At 61.0% G+C, this 19,918-nt stretch overlaps 2 protein-coding genes across 5 annotated transcripts; one reads left to right on the top strand and one right to left on the bottom strand.

The window, feature by feature from the left end:
• Positions 1–4,593: 4,593 nt before the first annotated feature.
• Positions 4,594–12,093, bottom strand: RAB24 (RAB24, member RAS oncogene family). Of its 4 annotated transcripts, none has more exons than XM_065555235.1 (9): positions 11,959–12,093; positions 10,484–10,748; positions 9,871–9,939; positions 9,483–9,561; positions 8,929–8,996; positions 7,575–7,674; positions 6,855–6,905; positions 6,191–6,253; positions 4,594–5,088 (listed from the first exon to the last, which is right to left on the bottom strand). In XM_065555235.1, exons 2-9 carry the CDS (start codon positions 10,598–10,600, stop codon positions 5,024–5,026), a joined length of 612 nt encoding a protein of 203 aa, XP_065411307.1. In that variant the 5' UTR covers positions 10,601–10,748; positions 11,959–12,093; the 3' UTR covers positions 4,594–5,023. The 4 variants fall into 4 exon arrangements, with proteins under 4 accessions (XP_065411307.1, XP_065411308.1, XP_065411306.1 ...); XM_065555233.1 differs by lacking the exon at positions 4,594–5,088 and adding an exon at positions 5,185–5,969; XM_065555236.1 differs by lacking the exon at positions 9,871–9,939.
• Positions 12,094–12,096: 3 nt separating this feature from the next.
• Positions 12,097–16,730, top strand: PRELID1 (PRELI domain containing 1). Its single transcript, XM_065555237.1, is given in 6 exon segments — positions 12,097–12,306; positions 12,309–12,331; positions 14,927–15,152; positions 15,287–15,400; positions 15,620–15,698; positions 16,420–16,730. Coding segments are annotated over 6 exon segments (651 nt in total). The 5' UTR covers positions 12,097–12,237; the 3' UTR covers positions 16,560–16,730.
• The last annotated feature ends 3,188 nt before the right edge of the window (positions 16,731–19,918 follow it).

Below are 19,918 nucleotides of genomic sequence, written 5' to 3' on the forward strand. Positions count from 1 at the left end.
GACATCCCTACGGGGCGGATGGGAGTCTGAACTGTGCATTTCAACACCTTAACGTGTTTGGATTTCTGTTAAATTCAGACTTCACTCTCAATTGACATCTCTCGACTGTATGTTACCCTAAATTACCGTATGCACACTGAGCCTTACCCCGTCGGAACCTGGCTGAGAGCCGGGAACGTTACCGCAGAACTTGCCGTGATACTAGTGTAGACATCGGTTCTGAACAGCTGCTCAGCACGTGCTGTCAGAGTTGCCTGAGGCTTGTCTACAGTAGTACATCTCCTTGCTAGTACTGCACCATTAGAAGCAGCTGTTGGGATCCGGTTACTAACTTGTCTAGTGTAACAGGCCTCCCTGCGCCCTTGGAGAAGGGACAGATCTCGGGGAGATTATTGACAGTTGTTCCTTCACTTGCCTGTTGGCTTCAGCGGGAGCTTTGCACGTAGCGAGCTAGCCGGGCTCCTGGCGACTGGGTAATAAAGTGAAAGCAGATTCCTTCCTTTAGCAACGTCCTGATGTGATGTTCTCAGTGAAGCCAGCCAGACCCCTCTGCCATCTTGGCAGCAGGGGGATATGCTGCACCAGGGGCTAGAGGAGTGGCTGTGGGGGGCAGGCCCGGGAGTACTCCATCTACCTCTTGGGGAAATCTCGACCAATGAATAGTGCTATGTCCTGTTGCTAGGGAACGTCATAATTGTACATTTGCCCTTGGCTAAGTACTTGGGCTCTCGTGGTGCTATTGTACGGAGTTTGGCTGCTCAGCCCAGCCGGGCTGAATTCACGTCCCCAGCCCTACGGCTGCAGTTCCTTTGCAAGCTGAATCCTTTCCTTCTCTGGGAGCTGGGCTGGGCCTTTGTTAGTCGCTGAAACAGACAGGACAGGACTCACAGGAACACCCAGATTGTTTTGATGTTACCCAGATTTGAGATGCCTTCAAACCAGACCAAGGTGCCAGCGAGTTGGTGTTCCCTTTATGCTGGGAACCTGTAAAGCAAACTGACCAGTCAGCATGCTCGGTTGGCGTCTGCAGGGAGGATAAAGGGTTGGAATGAAGTCAGTTAAGCTGCTTGCAGACCCCTATGATACAGGAGTTTGAGAACCACTCAGTCAGACACAGGAGAAGGGAATGAGAGCGTTAGCGAGATCACTGCCTTGAGCTGGGCAGGGGCTAATGGTGCTGGAAGTGCTGTTAGTGTGTTAGCAAGTGAGAGCTGCTCGCGGAGCTCTGGGCAGCAGAGGTGTGGCCTTGCGTACACTTGGCACTCTGCCCCCTGCCCCAGATCTGCCACTGTTAGGACAGGGGAGCCTGCTGTAAAGGGCACACCGCTTTGACAAGATCCTAACCCTGCCCCCTTGGCCAGCCCCCCCGCCATGGCAGAACTGGCAGAAGTTGTGCTTTCCCGTTGCACTGGTTCTCCCAAACACTGCACTAGGCTTGTATCAGTCCAGTAGCTCCTTCCCCCCCCCCGCCTGCAGTGCGACCCCCAGGACTGAACAGGTGTCAGAGCCTGCAGGGCAATGCTCTTCTGACCCCTCCCCACGTTCAGCAACTGGAGCAAGATGTGCCCCTGCAGGCCCTTGTCTGCTGTGACCCAGGGAGGGGTTCCCCTCCTTGCCCGGAGGAATAAATGATGAAACATGAGGGATTGATCAGGTTTGTATGCACAGGGGAGTAATGTTTGTAAAAAGCGAAGCGCCCCTCCCCCGTGTGGGGCACTGCCAGCGCTGTGTGCTTGAACGACACTCCTCTTCCTTAGCTGCAGCTGGGAGCGTGATATTCCGCCCGTAGGCCAGGAACTAAGAGGTTAGGACTAACACCCCAAGGTCACGCAGCAGGGAGGGGGGCGGTAGAGGCAAATTGCTCCAGTGTGATTAGTGCTAACGAGCTGAATGAAGAATATGCATGATAGCATTCCTACCCCGAACGTCATGTCAGACCTCACACACGCACACTGGTTGCCCTGGGGCTGGTGAGATGGACATTGTGCAGGGCCCATGCTGTAGCAAAACTTCCACTGAAGTAACTGGGAATAGTGCCTGAGTAACAACTGCAGGAAGGGGTTGCCAAGTATCACTGTGGTCTGCCATGACTGTGCTCGCGCAGGGAGCAGTGGATGGTGGATGAGCACAGCACATGGGAGTTTGTGAAAGATTGTCTAATGTAATGGTGTTACACAGAACTCGCCTGGTCTCACCTGCCCCACGTCCTGTACAAAGAACATGCGATGGAGCGAGAGAGGCGTCTATATTTACAGTATATATCTATTATTTTTAGAAGAGGGAGAAGGGGAGTGTCTCGGACCATTGATTAATTTCACTTTGCTCCCCTTAGACTGTTGGCTGTGTATGTGAAACTTATGATAATGAAAAGAGGGTTGGCCTTCTCCAGGTGCTCCCAGAACATGTACTGTAATTCTTTGTATATAGAAGAAAACAATTACTGTAAAGTAAAGTTTAACTTTACTCTTGACTTTGTCGTGTGTGTTTTGTCTCACTGAGGTTGGGCAGATGCTGCTTAACAAGCAGCATGAGATTCTCCCTGTATCTCTGTGCAGTGACGGCTTGCAAGGAGCGCTGCCGGGGAGTGGACGGACATCTCCCCCTCCAGTCTCACCCAGAGAGGTCGGCTCAGCTACCAGACTCTCCTGGCTGGGGACACATCGCTGTGAAGAAATTGGTAGACCCCCCCGGTTAGAGCACTGCTCTTTGAGATGGTCAGTGCTCCCCCAGTAGGGCAAGCTGCCATTCGGGGGAAGGTAATGGTAGGCTCATTCCAACATGGTTATTTCTGTAGTGCCTAATGGCAGAGTTTACGTGGCAAATGAGCTAAACCGAAAAGCAGAATTGAGTGAGTCTGAGTCATGTTACTGCCACCATTGAAGTTTTCATTTTTTTAATCTAATGCTTTGGAGTCCAGAAAATTGGAGGCTCTGACCGTCTCTGGGATTCCCAGCTGGAGTTGACACCCAGGAAGTGCTGGTCTTGGGGATTGAGCCTGTAAGGGCAAGAGTGGGGTTAGATGTCCATGTTGTGCATCCTGTTGGCTCCTCTGCAGGACTTACTGGGGTGAGTGGAAGTTACCTTGCGATGGCCTGGGAGCAGTTCAGGCACCCCCCTGTGATGGGCTAGCCTCTAGCTCAGACACCGCGAGCCAGTCGTCACTAAGCTCCGGGGTCTAGGCTAGTCTCAGGGACAGAGGCACGCTACACTAGTGCAGGCAAGAACAAGGGTCGAGAGCTCGGGCTGGGTGCTAGGTTTCTATTCCAAGAGATGCCAAAGGCTCCGACTCCAGCAGCAACTGCCCACTGAAATGTTTGAGTGGGAGAGAGCAGATCACATCTGCAGAATGAGATGCTGAGAAATCTCTTCTGCCTCTCCGAAAGAAGGCACAGCAGCCTGGGGAGAAACAGCACAACATCCAGGTCTTTGGGGCCACCAGCACGAGGCTGCCAGTGCACAAAAGAATCCACTGCACCAGCACTGCCCGGTACTCACAGGGTGTCAGGCCCAGCCTCCCTCTCAGGAAGAAATGTTCATAGTGGTGGCTGCAGCCATTCACGTGTCTGAGAAGACAGCTCAGGTTGGTACTGACAACACCGTTACCCATGTGGCAGGGCGGCCGTGCTCCAGTGTTTACAAAGCAGCATGGTGGGAGGGTAGATTGGCTGATCAAGAACAGTGCTGGGTATGTGGAAAGGAATTGAGATCCTGGTGTGTGCGCTGAAGGCAGCATGGACCACTGTAAGCTTCCCACTTGCTCCCCAGAGCCAAGCAGCGGGCAAAGGGCCCTGGGGCCAGGGGGAGCCATCAAAGGTGTTGAATTGCTAAGGCCTGTCCTGAGGGTTTGCTGCAGCCTGGCCTGGAAATCAGTCAAGAACGTCTCTTATCTGTGGTACTGGAGAAGAAACAGGCAGAGCTTGGGATAAAGGAGGGGACCTGATCCTATCTCTACTTTTGCTTCAGCCACAGAGCTTTGAGCCTGAGCTTTATTTTATTCTCCAGTACACTTACCCAGTGAGAAACTGAGGCACCAGCCAGGCTCACCTACACTGGGAGGGAACTGTTTAAGCTGGGCTCCTGCATTTCACCAGCACCGCATCAGATCCAGCTGGTGGATAAGGCTAAGATTAGTGCTGAGTATTGTGGCAAGAGAGCACTGGGCCAGTCCTGGGCTTCTGTAAGCCAGCCAGGGGCAGGAGAGCTGTGAATCAGCCCCGCTGCCATCCCTGTCAGTTCAGGCACAACTTCTGCCAGGGGAGGGACAGATTTCGAGAAGCTCTTCAGAGCCTTTGCCTAAGCATCTCTCCTACCCGGACTCAGCCTGGCTGTGGTGCAAGTGCAGCAGCGCCAGGGTGATGGGACTAGAAGAGGTTAGAGAGGCACGACAGGAATGCAAACAGGGAGCTGGAGGAGGTGAAAACCTTGGGCCTGGGGGCCACGTCCTCATGCCACGGGGGGCGGTGCAGGTTCCTGGTCAGCTGCTGCTGAAAGGACACATTCCTCCCTCCTGTGGCAGGCAGAACATCCCCACAGGTCCCACAGCCCCAGCTCTGTCTGTCCTGGCTTCCCCAAGAACACCCAGCTGGCCTCATGGATCACAATGCACTTTATTTACATGTATATAACTTAATAGAAGCCATTTAAATAACCTACAAAGAATCAGGCAACATATCCCAGGGAACACATTGGCCACAGCTACACGTGACCTGAGCTGCAAGGAGCCAGCCAGGGAAAGCAGCTATTCCAAACACTCTTCACTAATGTGCAGGCACCTGGTGTCCATCACAAGGCAGCCGAGTCCTGCCGAAAGTGGAACAGGGTCTGAGTCTCTTTTAGGAGCCCAGCAGCTTTGCTTGTCAAGTCCAGTGGAGGGGAGAGCCAGGCACAGGGGATCCCCTACTCCATGCTGCCAGGGGCCAGGCATTCCCTACAGCTTACGTACAGCAGGCAGAAAACACACAGTCCGAAGAGCAGGACCTGCGAACCCAGCGGGCTGGTTTTATGTTGGCAGCAGGAGGCGCGCTCAGTGGTGGCAGCAGCTGTAGAAGTAGGTGCTGTTCTTCTGGCTCAGGTCTACGCCTTCATCCTCTGGAAAGAGAAGACGAGTGAAAGGGGGCTGCTGCCTCTTCTGTGCCCAGCTCAGCAGGGTGCTCAGTTTCCGCCCACAGAGCCAGCCTCTGCTAAACTAAGGACGTGAAGGTGGGTACCAGACTGCAGCAGACAGAGCTTAGGGAAGAGACACGAGTGGAACAGTTCTTAGAATCCACTTCTCTGATCACAGCCCCTTGAATCCGGGAGCCCTCAACCTAAAGAACAATTCCCGCAGGGTTTCCTGCTGATCTTCTGGGTTAGGCCCCTGTGGGCCCACGCCTGCCTGCTGCCTCTTCCCCAGCAGCCCCCCTCCCAGGGCTGAGGAGTGCAAGGCCGAGCGCTCCCCCTGCTAGCAGAGCATGGGATAGGAAATGCAACTGACGCAACGACAACTCGAGAGAGTGTTTCTCTCCAGCCTGCAGCTCTAGTCACCCTGGAACAGCAGCAGGTGCAGTGTGTGCAGATGGAAATGGGATTTTCAGGTTGACAGCAGCCCCTTAAAATTCCAGCTAACTCGCAGCTCGTCCGGCCAGCGCCGTCCGCCATAGCATATGCCCCCTTCACCGGCACCAGACACCAACCTGTTCTCCCTGGCGCTGGCCCTTGGGGGATCCCTCCTTCCCGCACCCCAGCACACAGGAGTCTTGCATCTCTCCAGCAGCGGGTGGGGACATAGTCCCTGCTGACAGATGGAGGGGAAGGGGGAAGCCAGCACCACGGCTGCAAGCTGTGCTGAGTCCCAGCATTTCCTCTCAGGTTTGGCTGGGTGCATCTCGCCTCGGAGCCTGAGAACAGACCCTGCAGGGACGCCGTGGGACTCAGCGGCCAGCTGCTGCTCCCTGCACACCGGGAGCTCAGGAACCACCCAACCTCGGAACCTTGCGAGGAAGCAAATGCCCTGAACATAGGCCTGGCCTGGGCTGAACTGGGAGCATTAATGAAGGGGAAGTGCCACCCGCTTGCTCCACTACATGAGTATGTTCCCCTCAGGCAGCATGACAAACCTACACCAGCTGAGAGCGAGTGGAAAAGGTTTGCACTGCCCCTGACTCAGCCGGTGGGTGGGACATAAGGCAGCGGGTCCTCTCCTGCCACTCACCTGTCATCACCTGGAAGGCCATGAGCTGGACATAATCCTCAGCCACCTTCTGGAACAGCTCATCTGGGACAGGAAGAGGAGAATGAGCATCTCCTCTGCACTCCTAGCACAAGTGTAGTGGGGCCAGGCCCTCGAGCTCCCAGGAACAGACAATTCCCCAGTGTGGGCACTGATGCGAAGCCCTGGGCAGACAACCCACTGCAGGGAACTTCACTTGGTAAACTGCACTCACCCTCCAGCACTAGAGGAGTGGGGCAGAATCTGCTTCACCATGGAGGCAGCCAAAGGGGCAAGGCCCAAGGGCCAGCTGTGACCCACACGGGCCTTCTCCTATAATGCCTTTGTGCAGCCTGCAGCCCGGGGTCCCAGCATGGAGCCAAGCCAGAGCGTGGCATTATGGGACCTGGGGTCTCCACAGACTGCTCCCTGCATTAGCCCTGACAGGAGACAAGTAATTCTGCTGAACTGCCCTCCCTCCCTCCCCTCCCGCACTGGCCCTGCTGTCCCACACAGCCCCACAGCAGCCAGCTCCCAAGCACGCCTGGGGTGGATGCGCAGGGATAGTTTGGTAGGAAGATGGCCAAGACAGCGACCCTCCCCTTTCCCCTCCCCCCACTATGGCTGCTGTTCTCCAAGCACCTGCCGGGGCCAAGGGGTAACTCACCCACGCTCTGGCCTGTCTTACTGGAGGTTTCAAAGAGCTCAGCCTTAATCTCTGAAACACAAACAGGTTAGTGCCAGAGGGTGCCTGTGCTGTCTGCATGGGGGAGAGGGCAGGTTCCCCACCACCCCGGATTCCTCCTGGTAACCACCCTGAAGCCAGGGCTGCTGCCAGGGTCACCAAGGGAGCCAGCAGTCAGAACAAGCTGGCTCCAGCCCCCCAAGGACAGGAAGTGCTGCTTCTGCCCGGCTCCTCGCCACTCCCCAGCTGGCTTGGTGCGACTGGTCAGCACCCTCTCCCACCAGCCAGGGCCCTGACCCGCCCAAGACACTTCTGTGGGTGGGGACACGCTCTGAACTTGGCAGCAGGGCACAGGCTCAGTGCACTGAGTTGCTCCTACTGTGACATTCCCAGCTCCTGCTTAACTCCCCCCAAGTGTGCAGGAAAACTAATGGCGAATCAAGCCAAGCCCTTCCCTTCCCTTCCCTCTCCTGCTCTGCAGGTGAATGCTGGCTCCCCTCTCTGCCTGCTGAGTTGGCACTAACATGACAGGCGCCACCTGACTGGCATAAAATGAAGCTAAGAGCAGAGCACGGGGGGTGGTCCCTGGGACTCCAGAGCTCTACCTCCCCTGGAGCGCGAGGGTGACCATGAGCGACAGGGCAGCACTCCAGGGCCAGCCTGGGGCAGAGCTGTGTGCTCAGAGGAAAGGCAGAGACGTACCGTCTGCGTAATCCTGCACATCATGGAAGTCAATGCCCCGCTTCTTCCTGTCCTCTTCCAACAGGTCGCTCTTGGTGCCACACAGATAGATCTGGCAGTTCTGGAGCAAGGAGAGAACAGCTTGCAGGCCCCCCTGGGGACCCCCCATGCATACACGCTTCCCACACCAGCCACTCTCACCTCTCCGCACCACACGGCCCTGCCCCCACTTAGTCACCTACTGACCCGATGTGCCCCTACAGCCACACACCCACTGCCTGGAGCACAGCACCCGTGTGTCTCCGAGCCTGGCCTGGGGCAGACATGCCCGCCAGCAGGACGACAGGGGGGGAAGCCCCAAGTCTTATACTGGGTGGGAATTGGGTTGGCTGTGTAGTAAGTGAAGGCAATGTAGTAAGTAAAGGCCTAATGAAGGCCCTGAGGCCTGAACTAAAGTAATGGTCAAGACTTTGCTAATATGAAGCAAAGTTAAGCTGTGAGCAAGAGGCAGGCCCTGCTCACAGAAGCTGGCAAGGAAAGGGCTGATGTTGCAGAAATACATATTCATTTAGCATAGTTACAGTATAAACATGGTACCAAAACATACCATACCGGAACATTCCACAGATAACATGGAACAGGCCGACCCATCCCAATGACAGGGGCAAAAGGGTAAAATGATGGATAGAGTTGTTTTGATCGAACCAACAGGTACAAGGTGCGAGGCGGCACCTTACTGCATAGAGGGGTTGTACCTTGCTACGTAGAGGGGTTGCACCTCAATACGTCAGGAGTGATGTGTAACTTGTTTGTACCTGTGTATAAGAATGTGTCCCTGGGGTGGTGTCTTTGTCCGGCCACGGGGGCAGTGGAAAGTCCTGCCACTGAGCCGGGTCCTTGCCAAGAGGCACTTTTCTCGTAGTATGCCCTGAATGAGGCTCAGAAACCTACAGGGAACTGCAATTGTGTCCGAGATCGCAATAAACCTGGCCGAGGTGCCTTTGTATCTTAGTAGACTCTGTGGTTATTGGGGGTTCTCGTCGGTCTGCTGTGTCAGCTATCTGCGCAGAGCTGGGGCAGCACACAGAGGGAACACACGCACGCAGCCGAGTGATATCAACAGGAGAAAGCAGAAGCACCACACCGGTAGCCTCTGACAACAGGCTGCTGCATGCTGGGCTGAGTGCATCAGGGCTCACTGCCCTCGCAGCTCCTGGAAACGGCTCCTCAAAGGAAGGAAAATCCCTCCAACTGTTCGCCCCGCTCAGCGTCTCCAAAAGGAAACCGTGAACTAACCCCACTCCCCAGAGCAGCTTCAGAACCTCCCACTTCTCCCCTGCCCATGGCCCCAGGCTGGGAGCAGACAGCAACTCACCTCCTCGAAGTTCTGCAGCTCGGTCACCCAGAACTTAGCTCGCTGAAAGCTGCTGCTATCCGTGAGATCTAGGAGATGGGAGCAGTCAGGCGCTGGCCCCTCCCCAAGCCACGGCCTGCCCCATGCCTGCACGGAGCGCAGCAAGACCCCCAGCCAGCACAAACAGATGCTTAGTGGAGGAGTTCGGCTAAGGGTTGAACGCTTCGGCAGCACTGGGGACCCTCTCAAGCAGCCAGAAAGCTGCCTCGGTGCTGGGGTGTGGGCAGGTGCCACCCTCCAGCTGGTAGCTGAGCCCAGTCGTGGGCTGGGTAGAACATTGAAAATTCTCCCCTCCAGGGAATAAAGAAATAGACGGGAGCTAGCAGCATACGGCCAGGGGCTCTGCCTCCCCCGCTCAGAGGGCTGGGGGTGGATTGCCTCATTTCCTTCAGAGGGAGCTCCCTCTCTCCCCACTGCAGACCAGTGACCAGCACAGGCTCCAGGGTGAGGATCACAGAGGTGCTGGGAACAGCGTGGCTGCAGTGACAGCCAGGCGCCCTGGGCAAAGCCCTTACCATAACACACAATGGCAGCTCTGGCCCCTCGGTAGTATATCCGACTCATGGCCTCGTAGCGCTCCGACCCGGCCGTGTCCTAGGAAGAACAATAGAAAAGCCATCACTTTCCGTGCCCCATGGGAGAGATCCCACAGCCTTGCTCTGCGCCTCCCGCCCAGCCAAGCGGAGGCACCAGCAACAAGAGAACAGGGAAGTTTACCCTAGCTAGGACTTAGAGATGGCCCAGTGAGAAGCCAGCTGCTCAACGCGCTCCATGCAGAGCCCCCAGCTTCCAGGGGACCCTTTTCCACAGCAGTTCCCAATCAGAAACCTGTGGGGCTTTCCCCGCTTTCAAAGCCCCTAGAGCTGCTGGCAAGGTCATGAAGCCATTTCAGATCAGACTTACCCAGATCCCCAAGGTTACTGTCCGGCCCCTGACTGACATCACTTTGGCCACAAACGCAGCCCCGATCGTCTAAACAGAAATAGAAGAGATGGAAGCAGCAGTTGGCTCAGTATTGCCCCAGGCTTCGCCTCTCAGCTTGCCAATCCCCTTAGAGGGACAGTAGGTTTCCTGTCTGGTCTCCCTACTAGCCAATTCCCTCGCCCACGCTCATTTGCACTAGCCGTCGTGTGGCTCTCTTTGGACAGCTCCACTTTGTTTCTAGTTGTGGTCACTGATTCTCAAGCACCGACCCAAGGGACTTGGCTGGAAAGAAAACCTTCAGCTGGAATTTCAAAGGAGTCTTTGCAAAGCTTTCTACGGGTAGGCGAGACAAGCCGGGCTGTGGGGGGACAGGCCAGATGCAGCCCGGGAGCCAGACCCGCCTCCAGGGGCCTGGCCAATGTTCTGCTCCCAGTTGCTGGCATCCCAGCTGTGAGGAATCTCATGCAACTCAGCTGCCTTGTGAACATGATCAAGGTCCCCTTTAGCCATTCGAGTCCCCCAGGAGTGGGGCGGGCAGCCGGCCTCCTCCCAGGGGCTCCCCGAGGCAGCTGGGGCGGAGGGACACGCTTACGTTTTGATAGGGTCCAACGAGGAAGCGGTTATGGACATATCTCTCCACCAGGCTGGTCTTGCCCACATACTCCTTTCCCAGCATCACTACTTTGACATCCACACGCTGCCCACTCATTCTCCTGCCCCTGCCAGCCTGGGCCCGGCCGAGGGCTTCCTCTGGGGCTGCAGCTCGATCCCGGGCCAGCCCTGAGCTCGCGCCACCTGCCTGGGCAGGACCGCGGCCAGCACGGGCGCCGCACGCAGCCAGGGAAGGAGAATTTCACCTGCAGCAAAGGGACAGCACGGAAGGGATGAGCGGACCCCACAGACCGCGGGCAGGAAACCGCCGCCTTTGCCAAACCACAGCCGCGGGCACCGGCCACAGGACACCCGCGGGCCCCGGCACTCGCCGACGGGGGAGGGGCTGGGCAAAGCCGGGCACGGGCCGGGCACCGCGGGGGCTGCCGCCAGCTCCTGGGAGCCGGGATCCCGGGGCGGGGGGACAAGAGCCGGGGGGGGGTCCCGGGGGGAGCCAGGGGGGACCGGGGAGGGAGGAGGGATCACGGGGGGGACGCGGGCGGGGCCGGGGAGGGGGACAGGAGCCGGGGGGGGGTCCCGGGGGGAACGCGGGCGGGGCCGGGGGGGGACAGGAGCCGGGGGGGTCCCGGGGGGGAGCCAGGGGGGACCGGGGAGGGAGGAGGGATCACAGGGGGGCTGCGGGGCGGGTTCCGGGAAGCCCGGGGGGGACGCAGGAACCGGGAGGATTACCGGGGTGGGGGGTCCCGGGGAGGGGGACAGGAGCCGGGGGGATCCCGGGGGGAGCCAAGGGGGACCGGGGAGGGAGGAGGGATCACAGGGGGGCTGCGGGGCGGGTTCCGGGGAGCCCGGGGGGGGACGCAGGAACCGGGAGGATTACCGGGGTGGGGGGTCCCGGGGAGGGGGACAGGAGCCGGGGGGGTCCCGGGAGGAGCCAAGGGGGACCGGGGAGGGAGGAGGGATCACAGGGGGCTGCGGGGCGGGTTCCGGGGAGCCCGGGGGGGACGCAGGAACCGGGAGGATTACCGGGGCGGGGACAGGAGCCGGGGGGAACCGGGGGGGGCCATGGAGCGAGGAGGGGTCATGGGGGGAACGCAGGAGCCGGCGGGGTCCCGGGGGGGAGCCAGGGGGGACCGGGGAGGGATCACAGGGAGGTGCGGGGCGGGTTCCGGGGAGCCCGGGGGGGGGACGCAGGAACCGGGAGGATTACCGGGGCGGGGGGTCCCGGGGGCGGGGGACAGGAGACGGGGAGTCCGGGGGGGGACCATGGAGCGAGGAGGGGTCATGGGGGGAACGCAGGAGCCGGCGGGGGTCCCGGGGGGGAGCCAGGGGGGACCGGGGAGGGAGGAGGGATCACAGGGGACTGCGGGGCGGGTTCCGGGGAGCCCGGGGGGGGGGACGCAGGAGCCGGGAGGAGCCCGGGGGGGGGGACCAGGCTCCGGCCCGGGCCCGGCTCACCTCGGCCGCATGGTGCCCGCGCTCCCGGCCCGTCTCTCGGCGCGCGCCCGGCCCCGCGGGCTTGTCCCCGGCGGCACTGGGAGGGGGCGGGGCGCCAGTGACCGGAAGCTCGTGGGGCCGCGGGGGCGGGGCCGGAAGTGCGCGCGGGCAGAAGGCGGAAGCGGAGGGCGCGCGGCCTGGCCCGGAAGTCGCTGCCGTGTCCCGTCTCGCGCATGGCGGCGGCCCAGCCCCGGGGGGCGGCGGGGCCCTGGCGCGGGTGAGCGGGGCCCGGCGCGAGCCATGGGGAAGCACTGCGCGAGCCTGGGCCTCCTGCGCGGGCCCTGGGACCAAGTGTTCGCCGCCTTCTGGCACAGCGCTACCCGAACCCCTACAGGTGAGCGGGGGGGGGGGACCCCTCCGCACCCCCCCGTCCTCCCCCGGTCCTCTGCACCCCCCGTTCTCCCCCTGCACCCCCCACCCCTCTGCACCTCCCACCCCCCCGAACCCCTACAGGTGAGCGGGGGGGGGACCCCCTGCACCCCCCGAACCCCCCCGTCCTCCCCCCACCCCTCTGCACCCTCCCGTCCTTCCCCTGCACCCCCCACCCCTCTGCACCCCACAAAACCCACCCCCCCGAACCCCTACAGGTGAGCGGGGGGGGGACCCCCCCAAACCCCCCACCCCTCTGCACCCCCCCTCTGCACCCCCCCGTCCTCCCCCCACCCCTCTGCACCCCCCCGTCCTCCCCCCATCCCTCTGCACCCCCCACCGCACCCCCCCGTCCTCCCCCCACCCCTCTGCACCCTCCCGTCCTTCCCCTGCACCCCCCACCCCTCTGCACCCCACAAAACCCACCCCCCCGAACCCCTACAGGTGAGCGGGGGGGGGACCCCCCCAAACCCCCCACCCCTCTGCACCCCCCCTCTGCACCCCCCCGTCCTCCCCCCACCCCTCTGCACCCCCCCGTCCTCCCCCCATCCCTCTGCACCCCCCACCGCACCCCCCCGTCCTCCCCCCACCCCCCTGCACCCCCCGTCCTCCCCCCGCACCCCCCACCCCTCTGCACCCCCCCTGCACCCCCCGTCCTCCCCCCGCACCCCCCACCCCTCTGCACCCCCCCTGCACCCCCCGGTCCTCCCCTCGCACCCCCCACCCCTCTGCACCCCCCCTGCACCCCCCGGTCCTCCCCCTGCACCCCCCACCCCTCTGCACCCCCCGTCCTCCCCCCGCACCCCCCCGTCCTCCCCCCACCCCTCTGCACCCCCCAGTACTCCCCCCACCTCTCCCACCCCCGAACCCCTACAGGTGGGTGGGGGACCCCCCTCTACACCCCCACCTCTCCCACCACCCGAACCCCTACAGGTGAGTGGGGGGGACCCCCTCTGCACCCCCCCCACCTCTCCCACACACGCCCCCGAACCCCTACAGGTGAATGGGGTCTGCCCGGTGGGGGGAGGGGGAGGGAAACACCTCCACGCACCCAGCCCCCACCTCCCCGGCTTCCATCCCCCTGCCCCCCCCCCACCTCCTCACCCCCCCCTCCCCGCCTCCCATTCCACCCCCCACCGGGACAGCCCGCCCCCACCCACTCACCGCCCCCACCCACTCACCACCCTCCACCTCTTCATCCCCCAAGGCGCTTGAGGTACTTGGTGCAACCTCTCCAGTCACAGAAGTATCTGCTCCCTGGTTTTGTTGGCAGGCTCCTGGCAGGGAAGGGAGATCTGTGCCGTGTGCCAGCCCTCCACTGAAGAGGGGTGCTGGGTCTGGCAAAGACATTTGTCCCCAGCCCCTTGTCCTGCTTGTGACTCAAGGGGACACGGACACACACGTACGCAGAGGTGTTGGCTCCCAGGGCCATCCGCCCTAGAGCTGGCTTGGCGTGTCTAACAGCAAAAGCCGGTTCCAAGTGGCCGTCTTTGCTGCTCCTGTGGGATCCCCTGCCTGTTTCCAAGGTGTGGGCACAGCTCTCTCGCAGTGCATCACATTCCAGGCAGCCGCTCCCACCGAACATGGAGAGTGAAGCTTCTGTCACTGAGCTCGACGCTAAGTTCAAGTCTGTGCTTCCTTCGGTCCTGCAGTGACCCCCCTGCTGCTCACATGCTTAGACCAAGATGTCTCCTATCATAAATTCCTTCCATTGCTCACATGAGCTTCACTGGCCACCTCTCTGGCTTCTCCTGCAGGTTCCCTGGTGGGTCCTCCTGCCCTCCATGGGGGAGGCCATCAGCTTGCATCCCAAAGGCTCCTAATGTGCATTAGCCTTTAAACCCAGCTGTTGCTCTGCCCACGCTGACATGCAGCCATCTCTGGGGTGGTGTGCAGCCGCTGCTGAATAGCTGCACACCAAGGTTACAAAGCTCCTGAGGCCGGGAAGTGAACTGAAACAACGTGGCCAGCTTCGTTTTACAAAGTGTCTGTGGCCCCGCACCTGGGGTGTGTTTTGGCAGGAGCTGCAGGAACTCTGAGTACATGCTGGGCGGTAGCATCCAGGGGTGTCATTGTCACGGAGTCGTTGCCCCCACAGGCGTTGGTTTGCATGCACCCCGTCTTTTCACAGTTCCTCCCCTGGGCCTGGGCCAGGCCAAGCCAAGCCTTCTAGTCCTGCGTTGTCAGCACTGTCCCCCTCACACACAGCTTGGACTGGAACTGAGCACAGAGTGAGCCGGGCCCCATCCCTGCCCTGGGCCAGCCATTGCTGAGACACCCTCCAGGATGGGACCATCTGGTAACCCCTCTCCTGGGACATGGGGTCGGTACTGTGTAGGAGGAGAGAGTGCCTCTGATTCACCGACACTGCGTTGGGGCCAGTACTGACTCCTAGGGGAGACTCTGCTACACACTCCCTGCTTGGGTGTCTCCCATTCAGTGACCCAGCTCTAGCTATGCTCAGAAACCAGGGTCCCAGCACAGACCGCTGGGGCTGCCTGTTAGGATGTTGGATCCAAGAGGCACAGCCTTAAGGCTGACATCCACCTTTCTCCCCCAGCAAGCATGTCCTGACAGAAGACATTGTGCACCGGGAGGTGACAGCGGACCAGAAGCTGCTCTCCAGGCGGCTCCTGACCAAGACCAACAGGATGCCACGGTGGGCAGAGCGCTTCTTTCCTGCTAATGTCGCCCACTCTGTGTACATCCTGGAAGATTCCATCGTGGACCCGAAGAACCGAACCATGACCACCTACACCTGGAACATTAACCATGCTCGTCTTATGGTGAGTGGCAAGGGCAGCAAGCAGAGAATTGGACCAGACACGCTGCTGCCTGAGGTAACCCAGCTCCGTTGCCCCAAGACCAGGGGGTGTGGGCAGTGGGAGCTCTGGGCTGATGCTGCTGTCGCCTCCTGCAGGTGGTGGAAGAGCGCTGTGTTTACTGTGTGAATCCAGAGAACAGCAACTGGACTGAAGTCAGACGGGATGCGTGGGTCTCCTCCAGTCTGTTTGGCGTCTCCCGAGCCATCCAGGTGAGTGGCTGCTGTGTTCAGCGCAGCCCCGGAAGCCTGATACACCCTGATGCTGCAGGCACCAGCCCTGTGGCCAATAGAGGCCCATTCCAGTGGGTGCTTAGCTTGCAGCCCAAAGGGACCCCCATGGTACAGGGGCACTGACAGACCATTGGGTTCAGAAGGCAGCTGCCTGGACTCCGTGGTTGAGGCTTGCAACTCCGGTCTCTCTTGTTACAGGAGTTCGGCCTGGCCAGGTTCAAAAGCAACGTGACCAAGAGCACCAAGGGGTTTGAATACGTGCTAGCTAAAATGCAAGGTGAGTGCCTTGGCCTCTGGGGGCAGGCGGGGCCTGCACTGACAGCAGATGGGACTGGGGATGGCAACATGATTTTCCAGCCAGGGGTGGTGGTTGATGTCACAGCCCTGCATCCACCTCTGGATTGCAGCTGCCCTCACCTTTAACATGGGCACCCAACTGCCTTTGGCCTCACTGGAAGCCCCAGTGGAACCGGCAGTCAGCAGCACGCCCCGATGTGTTAGGCTGAGTGGCCTGGAGGAATCACAAACTTGGCCCTGCTCTCTGCATTCCTCTAGTGCAGTGCTCCCTCCCTCCCTCCCCCCGCCGGACGTGGACAGGTAAGAGGGCTGAGGCTGGGGGTGGGGCCAGGAGCAGAGCTAGGTGGTGCTCCCTCCCTGCCCCTGTGGGAGCTGACCTGGGCCCCAGCCACACACCCCTGAACGTTTCTCTGCCCCCCTCGGGAGGCACGTCCCACAGTTTGGGGACCTCTGCTCTCATGGGTTTAACAGCTGGCCCGCAGCAAGGTGTGGGGAGGGTGGTTATTGAAGCCAATAAAGGAAGTGGTGCGTGCACACACCCTGCTGTGCAGGGACACTGGCTCCAGCCCCAGGGAGGCTGCGACTGCTTGTATCAGCAAGAGGAACCTTTCCATCTGGGCAGCGCCGCAGCCCTCTGAGATCCTGGGAGTGCAGGGGAGACCTGCTGGGTTACACAGCTGGGTTACACTTGCTCATTGTAGGAGAAGCTCCCTCCAAGACCTTGGTGGAGACAGCGAAGGAGGCCACGGAGAAGGCCAAGGAGACAGCCTTAGCAGCCACAGAGAAAGCCAAGGACCTGGCCAGCAAGGCGGCCCCCAAGAAGAAGCAGCAGTATGTGTGAGACGCTGCTGGCAGGAGTCCAGAGTAGCACTGGACAGCTCCGGCCCGCACCTCACAGCGGACAGGAGCCTCTCTAGAGTTTATATTTTTTAATTGAAACTGTACAAGTCTGACAATCAGCTGCAGCTAGATCCTTTCTAAGGTGTAACTATCATTAAAGAATCTACTTCCACCAGGGGCTGGGCTGGCGGTGCTCAGCACAGGTTCCAGTAGTGGCCTGGCCCCAGGCCCACTGACCCGGCCAGAGAGGGGCCACGTGTCAGCAGAGCGCTGAGGGACGCCCGACTGGAGCTCTGGCCGGCCAGCTGCTGCTGGGCCCCACAACAGCTTGCTGCGTGCAGGCTCTCTAGGGCTGCAGACACTCCAGAGGCAGACGCTCCCTTGAAGCACCTGTGATGGGCAGGCCCCTACCAGGGCTCTGCAAAGCAGGGGCAGCCCCATTCCCCACTGGAAGGCAAGCAGCGCACTTGCTTCCCTATTTACAATGAAGGCTTCTCTCTGTCCAGAGGGAGAGCTGGGTTGTCTCCTCCCACCCTAAGTGCAGTATTTATTGCCCCAGCAGCAGAGCAAGGCGCACGGGCACAAGTCTGCGTGCCCCCTGCAGCCGCAGGCTGCTCCCAATCACAGAGGGTGACTGTCCCCTCTCCCACAGGCCCTCGCCTGGCAGCTCCAGCCACGTTAGCTATTGGAAGCCAGGCCCCATGTCAGCTAGGGAGGTTTAGGCTCCCTCCCAGGGGGCCTCAGCCTGGGGTTCGTCTGGGAAGATTCATGCCAGGCTCTGCACACCCCTTGCCTATGGCCCAAGGGGGTGGGAGGGTAGGGCGCTTTCCTGCAGCAGGCTCTGTAGCTGTAGTGAGGGGGGCATATCCTGCTACGGCAGGCACTGCAGCAGAAACAATCCTGGGACGAGAGCCCTTGGGATCTGGTGTGGAGCTCCTGCAGGACCTGCCCAGAGAGGCCTGTGGGGGAAGCACTCGCTCAGGGCACCACCTGGAGCAGCTGTGTTCCCTGCCAGTGCTGAAACTGAGCAGTACTTCCCCATCACTGCCTCCTACCGCCAGTCCTTCCACATCTGTCTCGGCCTCGGGGAGGCAGCCCCAACTGGAGCTGACCGCGGTGCCTGGGCCCAGCCAGCCAAGCCATGAGAGGGGCTTTGCCCATTCACAGCCCCCTGCCTGGCCCAGCCCCCAAGGCATGGAAGCGGCTGTGGGATTGTGGGGGGAGGAGCAGGCCATGGGCCTGTGCCCCAGCTCGGGCTGTGGGGCAGAGGATTCGCCAGCAGCCAGATCTGTGGGTGTTACCGGCACCAGCTGCAGCCAGGGGAGGGGCTGGCCCAGCCCTGGGGTTCTGTGGCATTGGCCTTGGTCAGTGCTTGGGAGAGCCTGGGGGCCCTGACTCCCTGGCTGCTGGGAGCGGAGAGCAACTGCTCACGCCTCAGCCTATCCAACCTCCGTGCCCTCTGGACCGGGTCCTCCAGCTTCAAGGCACCAGCCTGGGCTGGGGGGAGCACGCGTCGCCTCCCAGCTGTGCCCACCTGCACGTTTGGCCTTTGTGCTAGGCCATGTCTAGGAGCCTTCTGAATCCCAGCCCTCCTGGGCTTCCCGGCTCATCAGCACTGCCCAGCGCCGCGCCACCGGGCTGGGAGAAGCCCAGCTCCCTGCAGCTCGCCCCCATGTGCAGCTGGGCCAGCACAGGCGGCCGAGGGGGGTGTGATTGGAACCCTCTGCTCACCGCTGCTGTGATGGGTCCTAGGGGAGGCCTCTGCCAGCCCGAGCGGCTGTCTCAGCGGAGCTTGGGACAATGAGCAGAGCCCTCTGGTGAGCCACGGCTGGGTCTCCTGCCCTCCTCCTCTGTCCCCAGCCGTTCCTGCCACAAGCCCCCACATCCCTCTTCAGCCATCCCAGCTGTGGGAGCCAAGCCAGGCTTGGCGGTGAGCCGGGCATCTACCTCCTGTGAGCTGGCTCCCTGGGGCTGGCCCCAGCTCCCTCCAACAGCCAACGGGAGGTGCCCCTGCACCCTGGAAATGGTGCCCGGGTTTCTCCAGCAGAGGGTCAGCGGCCCACTGAGGCAGGCAATTTCCAGCCCACCTCTGCGCTCTCCTCCCCAGTGCGGGAGTGGAGGTGATTTGGGCTAGCCCCCAGCCGGGCAGGGCAGGGTGGCACAGGGCAGCCACGTGCCCTTCCCCACTTACACCTGCCCCGGGCCTGGCCGCCGCCCGGCTTGTGGGAGGACCCAGAGCCAAGCCTGAGCGAGCCCAGCCCAGCCGGCTCTCCCGGCACTGCTGTGCCAGCCACCGCACAAACCCCACAGGCTGGGCTCAGTGTAGCCTTGGCGAGGCCCTGCCCCCATCCCTCCCTCCTCTCCCTTGCTGGATCCCCCAAGGAGCCCACCTGGCACCTGCAGGTAGGAGACACCCAGGCTGAGGAGGGGCTGGCACAGGTTAATGACCAGAAACTGGACCCCGGGTAACTCCCGCTGCCCATCCCCATTCCTCTCCCCACTGTCCCCTGGCCTGCCCCTCCCAGGCACTCACTGCTGGACAGCCGCAGGACAGCGCAGGTAGACGGGCATGCCTGCGGGCACCAGGAGACAGCACCCCAGAGCTGCCTGCCTCAGCTGAGGGGGGCTGTGGCAGCCAGCGCAGCATGGGAAGGACAGAGCCTCCCACACGCAGGCTGAGCAGAGCAAGTCCTGCTCAGTGTTTGCAGAAATCAGGGGGGGTTGTCAAACCCCTCCTGTGACGGAGCAGGGAGCAGGGCAGATTTGACCTGGGAATGTTGCAGGGGGGTTGCAGTGGGGATGTGGGACTTCCCTTGAAGGAAGCTACCTGAGCTGTAACCTGAGCCAGGAACGGGGGTGGGGAGAATTAACACCTTCTGCCCGGGAGACTGAACAAAGGAGAGGAGCAGCGGGAGGAGTTTGGAGTTTAGTTTTCGGTTGGGGCTGGGTGGTGCAACGCAGGGAACCCCAAGCTGGGGTCTAAGCTCCCTGAACCTCCCAGAGGGACCTAATTGAGGGGGTCTGGTCGTACCTACACGCTCTGCTTGAGACTGTGTTCCTGTCCTTAAATAAACCTTCTGCTTTACTGGTTGGCTGAGAGTCGCAGTGAATCTCGGGAAGAGGGGTGCAGGGCCCTAACTCCCCCACAATCCGCAACAACTGGTGGCAGCGGCGGGATCTACTGCACCCCGTGGACGGCGCTTCCTGCAGTAAGTGACTGGGGAGCAGTAAAACGAAGGGGGATTGACGGGGACCAGGCGTGCTGAAGAGTGAGAGAGAGACGGTTATTACCCCTGGGAGTGTGTGACCAGCGAGAAGGACTTTTGCAGTAACAGGGTCCCCCGGGGGGATCGCAGCGAG

Source organism: Chrysemys picta, chromosome 8 (assembly GCF_011386835.1).
Source record: "Chrysemys picta bellii isolate R12L10 chromosome 8, ASM1138683v2, whole genome shotgun sequence".
Classification (NCBI taxonomy): domain Eukaryota; kingdom Metazoa; phylum Chordata; order Testudines; family Emydidae; genus Chrysemys; species Chrysemys picta.